General features: G+C 33.6%; 1 protein-coding gene across 3 annotated transcripts in view; it reads right to left on the bottom strand.

Moving 5' to 3' along the window:
* Nucleotides 1-2,872: 2,872 nt before the first annotated feature.
* Nucleotides 2,873-9,953, bottom strand: part of LOC140444193 (uncharacterized) — a 28,138-nt gene continuing 21,057 nt past the window's right edge. For 2 of the 3 annotated variants that reach the window (XM_072535919.1, XM_072535920.1), the window contains one exon: nt 4,545-9,623. In XM_072535919.1, the coding sequence (XP_072392020.1) occupies nt 9,455-9,623 (169 nt within the window). In that variant the 3' untranslated portion in view covers nt 4,545-9,454. Of the gene's footprint in view, nt 3,007-4,544; nt 9,624-9,953 lie in introns of those variants that run through there. The other variant, XM_072535921.1, reaches the window with a different exon arrangement.

Here is a 9,953-nt window from a genome sequence, read left to right as displayed (position 1 = left end):
CCAGGCGTCAGTTTTTTTTTATTTTTGAACATCTTAACAAATACATCAAACAACCGGTACGAAAAAAGTTCCTGCTCCATGATAAGTCACAAATATGAGAAGAGTAGAAGAGCAAACCAGTCAACTACTTTACACAAAATTTGATTAAAATCCAAAACCTTAAAATTTAGTGTCAGGACAGCGAAAAAGCCAAAACCTAGTCCCTGACTTGTCTTACTTTAGAGTAGAATAAGAAAAAAATTCATCTCTTCTTTACAGAATAACTAAAAACTCGACAGTTTTACCAATGCTGCACAAAGAGACCAGAAAGATTACTATGACATAAAACTCTTTAAAAAAGTCTGTTATAAATTAAGTACCAAGAAAACAGAATGGACGGTTATAAGAACCAGTAAAATGTTGTTTAAAAAATATTAAGCTTTAAAATTTGATCTTAACATTCCTGTATCTTTAAAATTTGTGAGCAGCACAAGTACCTTCAGCGCTTGCACAAGCTAGAACAGAAACGGTTTCACCCATTTTCCCTGACGTAATTGAAGTTACATTTTTGGAACCTTTAATTGCAACATTTCCTGGCTTCTTGTTCAGTTGAAGCCCGGTTTCGTCGATGTTAAAAATGTGCCCAGGCTTTTCAACCAAATTGTTTTCCATATTAACACGTTCGAGTAACTTAAAGTACTCCTCCACACACCTCGTGTTTATTCCCTTAGCTCGGGATACAGATACACCTTCTGATTTACTAATAGTAAGAGTACGATTTGTTAAGAGAAAAGAGTTTAGCCAATCATAACCAGCTTTTCTAGCTTCCTTGTTGAATTTGTGAGGTAGTTTTAGCTCTTTAGCAAGTTCAAACGCTATGCTTTTCAGTGAATCCCTGCAAAGAGTCAAACCATGAGCTTGTAACTTTTTTATGTGGCCTACAATCTTCTGTTCATTTAGTCTTCCTAAAATGGAGGAATACCCTAAGCTGTTCTTCGTAAACTTTTGTTTTTTAATCCTTCTTTTAGGAGTGCTCTTAGGAATTTGATAAGCTTTAGCAGCAGCATTGACACCCATTTCTTTATTTTCCATCACATTAACCTCTTGTATTAATCCATCTTCCGTCCACGCCCCTCTACTGGAATCCTTTCTTACGTAGTTAGTTGGCATTTTACTAAAACAGAAAAATATCAGCTACTTAGTTATTAATTACACTATAAGTCGTTTTATTAAAAGTAACATTTAAAAACGTTGGTACTGGTCCATCTCTCCCGTATTGAAATACGTGGCCCATCTCTACCAAAACGTACTGGTCCATCTCTCCCAAAAGTCCGGGTGGGATGGACCACCTCATAATTCGCATTTTTAACGTACACATGGCGGCTTTTTTAGGTTAGGTTACTACCTACATGTTTATTGACATCGCTATAAGAATCCTACGTCGATATCACGTAAATTTAAACTGAAAACTAAAACTATGTTACTACGTTAAAAAATTTTTGGACTTACCAAAACAGACAATGATGTTTTTCTCGACAAATATTAACAACAACACCATACAACTAACAGCATGTCTTCACTGTAACTGAAGAATATTCACAACAAACGATAGTAGCGCTGGAGCGTCACAGTTCGGAAATAATGGACTGGTCCATCTCTCTTGGACTTACCCTATATACAAAATACACAATAAATAAATAGATATATAAATACACAAAAACGTAACAAAATGTACTGGTATTAAAATCCAGTTAAGCTTCCATACATCACGTAAACACTCAACAATTGATTGGTGTAACAAAAAAAAAACAATTTTTTTTATTTTTCTCTCACATCTCTCTATTTTCAATTTCGATTTCGGCTATAAATCGATAAGGAATGTAGCAGTCTTTCCAATTAATTTTAATTATAACCCTTTGTAGGGATAACGGCACGTTTTACCATATATCAGATTACTGCCATGGCTGTTTTAAGAGCCCTAGGCTAGTGTAAATTTCCCTTTGTCACCGTAAATATATATAATTAATTTGATGTTATGATTTCGTTATTTTTTGGGATCTTTCGAATTTTTTTTAGAGTTTACTAATACAGATACTAATAAATAATATAGATAATACAGACAATAATTAGTAACTTAAAAAGTTGTTAAAGCTATACAGACAGTTTAGTTTTTTCACTCAATCTTCAAGTTGTTTATTTCTTTAACCCTTTCAGTCCAAATTTGTTTTTTTTTAATTTGATATATTTGTCTGGATTTTGTTGATTTTAGAGCATTTAAAAGAACTAAGAATGTATTCTGTACTAGTTGGCGGCAAAGGTTGCATAACCTCGTCGGCATCTTGGATATCTTCATCGTCAGAGGATTCCTGATCTGAAATTTGAGCTGCGTTCTCAGTTTCATTACCTATATTCACTTCACTTTTAAGTGAACTTCTCTCACTTAGTTCATCTGATGACAAAACGAAGTCCTTATCCACCATACTATCATCACTACTTTAGTCTATAATTTCAATTTCATCAACGTTATTAGCATAGTATGTAATATCTATTCCTATTAAGACCAGAGCGTTAAGTAGCATCACACTGCTGGAAGAAACGAGGGAAGAAATTCTTCGAATATCCCTAAGGAGATTCAAGAGAAAAATTCCCACCGCTCCATCCATCAGAATGGTGCTCTGCCCGACTGCTCAGCCCTTGGTTCGTTCCCTGTTCATTCTCTCCACACACCAATCCCTAAAAGGTACAGGAAATAAAAAAAAAACTTACGAAGTCATAGTAAAGGTATATATTTTATATTTATTAAATAATAATAAACATAATTCATATTATTATGAATGTGAAACAAAAATAAATTTTTAAACTGAGACTAAAAGATTCTGTCGGTTGCCGGTATAAAATAATTAAAGTATTAAAAAGTACTCAGCTTTAGTTAGTTCTGAAGGAGTCGTTCAGTTCTCCAGGAAGGGTTTCGATCTTTTGTCATCAAGTGCCACTAATCACGCATTTCGATGTTCATCGCCCTTCCTTCTGGAACATATAATTAAATTTAATTGGTTGAGAAATGAAAAAGTTTCATATAAAAGTTAATTTATCTTTAAATATGGGACATTTTCGGATCTCAGGTCAGTAGTATCTAACTCATGGTTTTACCCGTGTAGGGTAGCTCCCTAGAGCACTTTGCTCGAAGGGCTCTGTTTCTTTCTAAGACTCTGAAGCTGAGTTTTTTTCTTCTTAGAAAGAATGTGTTTTATTTCAACCACCTAATAAAACCACAATGGCATTGTCCCTTCAAGATAATGCCACAATAAGAGCGTACCGGTTAACTACGCAATATAACACCATATTGCGCAATAGTTGGACAGATTAATAAACATGAAATTTTGCACCAAGTTGCAATCAGTTTTTCATACGTTTATTAATTATACCGGAGACGACACTTTGTGGAAGTTAGTCGCTGCCGGTGGTTGCTGGTTGGGCTAAGGGGGTTGTGGGTCTAGATTAGAGCAATCATTTTTCCCCATGTTGGTAAATTGGTTTCAAATTATATTCTGATGCATCAGTGAATTTAAGTTAGTATGGGTGGTTGCTGATTGTTTCCTCAAGGTAGTGTGGTTGGCTGTTGTTTGCTTCCTACTGTAGTGTGGTTGGCTATTGCTTGCTCCCCACGGTAATGGCTAAGACACTAACCAATTTGTGTGACTAAAGTTTTATTGTAGAATGGTTGTAGTAATATGATTGAAAAGAGCGCGAATAAAAATTTGTATCGGCTTATATAGGATAAAACGGCTACTAAAAATATTTATAATTTAGTAAGGTCGCTTTGAAATAATATAGTACGGGGGACAAGTAGCAAGCGGTGCTTGGTATCACGTTTAATTGGTTGATTGAAACTTTACAAATAATCAAGTTTATCTTCGGTAAGTTTTTGTTTCTTTCAATCCATGCTAAAAAAAGAAAGTTGTTTATACCTGTCGGGATAATATTTCCCAGTAAAAACACCTGTTGGGATATATAATCCCATTAAAAATTTATTGCCCATTACGATAAATTTTGTACTGAGCAGCAGACCATACCCAGAATCGTCCACGCTCCACAGCAATGTGATCTGTCACTATTCGCCTCAGCTTTTTTCTTCTCGTATCTGCAATCCTACTGCAGCGACTGTTCGAAACACCAGACTCAATTTTCCAACAATGAACACTTGAAATTTAATTATTCAAAACACTCAGCTGCTTCTCAATGACACAAGAACCTCTTTCTGTCAACTTGGTACCGCCAAACTATTTCCTACATGTTCCAGAAACTGCCCACTTTATATCCAAGGATATCTTTTTATCGACTTGTAATCTCCTTCCATAATTCTGCTAACTTCCTTTCACAATGCCGGTATCCAAACTCATGAACACACCCTCTATCGAGACGCGAGCTTTCCTTTCCGATGATCAAAAATGACAACTGCCACTTTCTCTCATACATCGACTATTAATTCTCCCATTAAAAAAAACTGTCCAATCAAAAAGCTTTATTTTGTTTACAATCATTAAGAAAAAACACTATTACTGTTTCCAGAGAACCTAAAATTTTTGCTTTAAAACTGGCTTTCCCTGTGGTTACAAATACATAATTCATTCCTATAACAAAAGGTTAATTACAATATCTTAATCCTAGGTCATATACAAACAATGAAAAGATTATAATGAGTATGGGCTTTCTAATTCTATATAAAAGGATTTTACCTGCGAGTGTTTAAAAATCAGTTGTTGAAAGGCAAAACTTTCTGTTAATCTAATCTTATCTTAATCTAATACATAAATTTTGTTTACAAGGATGTCTTGAAAATTTATTTAAATGGTCTATTTATTAATTTTTATTTTTCTATTTGCCTAAGAAAGAGAAGTATGACAATATAATATATCCCTATAGGAGTGAAAGGGTTAAAACAAAGTTCGTAAATATTGTTTAAAATTACTTGTTATGGCAAAAAATATCGTTGATCTATATAAAAAAAGTTTTGCATAACAAATTCAGTTACGTTGATTTTGTGCATGCTTTTACATTAGTTTATTGTACGATTTTTGCTCGACAATCCTACATCACGTGATCACGTGAACGAAACAACGAGGTTTTGCATTTAAAGCATTTCGTTCGAAAGCTTCAACTGAAAGGGCTTCAATTCTCAAAACATTTCCAATTTTTTGCCTTAGCGGAATTGACGGTGAATATTATGGGGCTTCGTAAGTTGCTTTACAAGATTTTTGTTAGATATGTTCTTCATTTAAGCTTGGTTTTTTATTGCTGTATTAAATAATTTGTGAATTTATTTTAGCAATATTAAGTAAAGAGCAAAAAATAGTTAAATGCTAACGGATGTTTACACTTGTAGTCGAATATTCTGCCTTCATCCTCTCCACCACATCAACAGCTCCTTTTGCTAGATTATTTGCTAGGTTATTATTTTAGATAGCATCCACACATTTTTCATTGGTTTTGGTATGGTAGCAAAGTATTCTAGGGCAGTTTCGAAGGTACTTCAAAGTTCTGAAGTATTTAAAGGTTGTGCCCTCTACGTCTTTAAAAAACTAAATGATTTGATTGAAGAAAAAAAGTTTCCAACAATCCAATACTATTTTGGCTTCCTTGACAACACATTTTACACCTGGTAACTGTGTAATAATCTTCTGAGGTCTGATTTTCCCACTTATATCAGATATTTTTAAATTTTGAAAAACATTTCCCACATTTGTTTGCGTAGAGGCTAGGCTTTGTACATGATGCTCTTCTACTTTCTGAAAATTATGTGTCCGACTGATCGATTTTATCTTATTGCAGCTCATCTTCTACACTCTTACAAAGGAGGGATGGTAAACGTTACTATTTCCTCTTTCATCATATGCTATATGCCATCACAAACAACAACAATGTTCGGATTTGGTCCAGTTCATAAACAGTATTTTAGATATAATACTATTTCAAATTCTAACATCTCGACACGGACGAGCTTCATAGCGCATTGAGCAAATAGTATTCGTTAATTTCAATTCAACTTAGTGGTGGAGGTGACTAGACAAATCGGTGAGCAGGGCATAGCTGGCCGGAGATGAATATACCAGGCGTAATAGAAAAATAATACAAACTCAGCTAAAAATGTCACATAATTTCTTACACATTACATTAGTTAGTAGGGGTGGTAATTAGAACACATTACATTAGTTTACTTCATAACCTAAATTGTCTTCTCATTTATTACATAATTGAAGACACAAGTGGATAAAGGTGTCATGTACTAAAATCATTATTTCCAGAAAAATGAGTTTAAAGTTTATTAACTGGAACTTTCTTGCTCTGTTTCTGATTTAAAATTATATCAAGGTGTTTTTGTATGTATGGTTGTAGTTTTCTGAAGTAACTATAAAATTTGAAAAAGGCATTATAATTTTGATAAAAATAGACTTTGAATGTACATAACACCTTTATCCAGCAAAAATCAAACGGTGGTAGTATAGGTGGGAAATGAAAAAAGAGGCTATGTACCAAAAAATATTGTATTTTCAAAAACAGTACATTGTAAAAGAAAATTCTATGCTACATTTACTAATAATTAATATTTATGTTTTCTCATTTTCTTTGTGTTTTCTTAACTATCTCCTATAATATTTTCGTGAAACCACTTATATTCATCCTTAACAAATGCAAGCTGCTCGCGCAAGTTGTTTCTTTTTTCGGAACTAATACTGCCCCTTTTTTCTTTAATTCTTCTCAGTGTGACGTTATCTTCATTTGTTATTAATAGGTCTACCTTTTGAAAAGGTGAAAATTTATCTACAGAAGTTTTGTACAGGTAGCTACCAATTTCGTCTAGTCTTATCCACTTAATGTCGTTCCTAAAATTGACTTTATCTCCTGTCAGGTTTGTTTTGATGTTAAACAGATATGTATATCTTTGCTGGTAACTCTTCAAAATCATAAAAGTAATTTTCCATATTGACAACAACACTATTTTTAGTGCTCGATGACTTGATAAGATCACTATATTTTTCAGGCACATAGGTGTTTTCAACTTTCCGTATTTTTTTTTCTATTCGCCCGAAATTTCGGTCTAAATCGAGGTATGAATGACCCACCTCAGGGAATTTATGGTCGATAACCCTAAACATACCCTTTAATACCAAAAACTGATAGAGACTGATAAGCGTAAAGTTTTTGTTTTGTCCTGCGCACGAGTCTGACCAGATAATAAGGTGATCAATATTTTTTTGGCTTTCTTTGAGCAATTGACAAAACCTAAGCAAGCTTCAAGACTGCCTCGATTGGCCATATTTTCCGTCCAATTAAAGAAAAATGGTTGTGCTTGCTCAGAAGTTATGCAGTGAATCCCAAAATTATAATACCACATTTGACGCAAACAAAACGCCTTATTTGTTGTCAGTTTTGGAAGAGGCATTGTTTGCTGAAGATCCATAGTAACATAGCAGGTGTTAGGTTGGATAGCTGGTTTTTTTCGATCCAGTTTTTGAGAATCAAATGCCGATTTGTACTTCTCTCTGTGAATTACTGTATTTTGTCCCGAGTCACAGACACTACAAGTGTCACTTCTGGGTTGCCCAAAGAACAAGTTAAATTTAGTTAAAAATATTTTTACGTAAGACGAAAGGGTTACTCTATATGCCTTATCCAGTTAATTTTGCTCATACTCTTTTAAGTACATCGTGTACATCTGTGTAACATTCAAGAGAGGCGAGAGATATTTTTTGTGTCCATTTTTGTTACGCGAGTAATGGGACTGTTCTGCTGGAAATTTTTTAATGTGTTCTACAATAAACGTCACTACTTCTTCCTTTAACTTATGAGGCCGATTTGTATGGCGACCCCTGCTATCAGGCGATGGAGCATTTAGTCCCTTTTTTAACGTTTGTTGAATCGTTGTTTGTTGTTTGTTCAATCTTTTTTTGCCAATTTGGTAAAGGGAACACAATGCATCTCGACAAATTACTTTAGTTTTCTTATTGAAAGTTACTGAGTAAGTAAAAGAGTACGTCTTTGCTTTTGTCCTATGTCGCGCAACTGGTTTTATAACTAGGCTTTTAAATAACAAAGCATTTTTTGCATTGCAATCCAGTGAATAATATTTTTGTAAAATAGCCTTCCTAGCTTCTGTGTCAAATTTAACATGACAGTTGAGTCGACATTTCTCTGTACATAATAGTCCTGTATTAGCTTCCTTCTTTGCCACAATCTTTGCCGTTTGAGAGCTATATTCTTCTCCCCTCTCTCTAGCAATTGCCGCTTTTCTTTTTTTCCATCTTAGAATTTCTCGGACGAATTTTTGACGTTTTTTCTTTTAATTCAAATACTTTCCTTTTAACGATTTCTCTTGTTTATTCAAAAATGTGGGCTACAGTCCTTTGTTGAAACGAACTATCTGCAGTAATGTGAGTGAAAGTTTCGTTATCTGATTCGTTTGATGATGAGTTTCCACTGCTTTCAGGGTTATACTCACTACCAGAGTTTATGTCTCTATCATATAGAGAGTCGTCAAATACTGCATACACGTCATCTAAAACAAAATACAAACGTTTTATCTATGAGAAGAAACCCTATTCCTTATGAACTAGTTTGCAATATTAGTATAGTTTACTTACCGCTTACAGGCTGATCAGCAGTATCTACAAATCTATTTTTAATATTAATAAAATATAGCAACAGTATCGAGCAACGCAATAGAAGCCTAACTGCATTCATTTTAAAAGCTATTAAAGAAAATGTTCGTTTTAGCAACAACGTCACAATGTTTTGCTTAATTAGAATCTGCAATATTAAACACAAGTTAACTAATTACTAGACTATTAATAGAGAAATTTAACTTGTTTTAAAACTTAACACTTAAATGTACACTTGTTACTAGTTTTATTGATTTGATTTAATATTATTTCTTTTTTAGTTTTGTTGCATAACCTCAACATTCTGCATTTAATTAAAAAACTAATAATTTTACCTACCTTTTTGTTGCAAACACGTTTCTGTTTGCAGTTTTACTAAGGAACATAGAAATAATCCTCTGGGCCATTTTGACATCATTTTAAACTATAAAAACTATACAAAGCAAGATAAACTCCTATCACTTTCGTGAAATAAAAATATAACAACCTCAAATTAAGGTGTCAAGTTGGGTGGCACCTAAATCAAAAGTAAATTTTTTCTCGTGGATGAAGGTGTCATGTTACCTTGTCACCTTTATTCACTACAGAAGGCACCCTAGTATGACACATGACACCTTTATCTTTTAGAAATCTCATTAATTGTTTAAAATACATGCACAAAACCCTTACGGAATGAAAATACAGTATATTTAGGGAACATTTTTGACAAAAAACAATTTTTTCAAAAATTGTTACATGACACCTTTATCCACTTGTGTCTTCAATTGCTGCTAATAAATTTTATAATCAGTCTAATAAATTCGTAAATAATAAACTCTTTAGTATGCTAATGTATTATCTAAAATTGAAAACAAATTTAACAGTCCATCCTTAAGCGCACAATTGGTATATAATGTTTTACATTCCACACCATATTCTCCTGCCTTTTGCGCATCCAAGTAGGAAGGGTCCAAATCAGGACTAACTTCTCCATCTCCATAATTAGGACTAAAAATTAATAATTAATATTAGACAACAAAAACCAACACTATTCGTTTTTACTTATTATCACTATCAATTTACATTCTACTCAATAGCAAAAGATTTAAAATGTTTCATTTTATAGCAGACCCTATTGCCTTAATGGACTTACTATTGCAGCTTATTCCGCTAAAAAGTCTTCCATTCTTCTTCTTCTTCTTCTAATGGCGCTACAACCCTTTGTGAGTCTTGGCCTGCTTAACAATGTTCTTCCATTCTGCCCTGTCGGATACTTTCCTTCGCCACTGCCTGATGTTCATGGTTTTAAGATCCCTCTCTACGTCGTCTATCCATCTT

This window comes from Diabrotica undecimpunctata, chromosome 6 (genome assembly GCF_040954645.1).
Source record: "Diabrotica undecimpunctata isolate CICGRU chromosome 6, icDiaUnde3, whole genome shotgun sequence".
In the NCBI taxonomy this organism is placed as follows: domain Eukaryota; kingdom Metazoa; phylum Arthropoda; class Insecta; order Coleoptera; family Chrysomelidae; genus Diabrotica; species Diabrotica undecimpunctata.
This window is presented reverse-complemented; position numbering and strand designations above follow the sequence as displayed.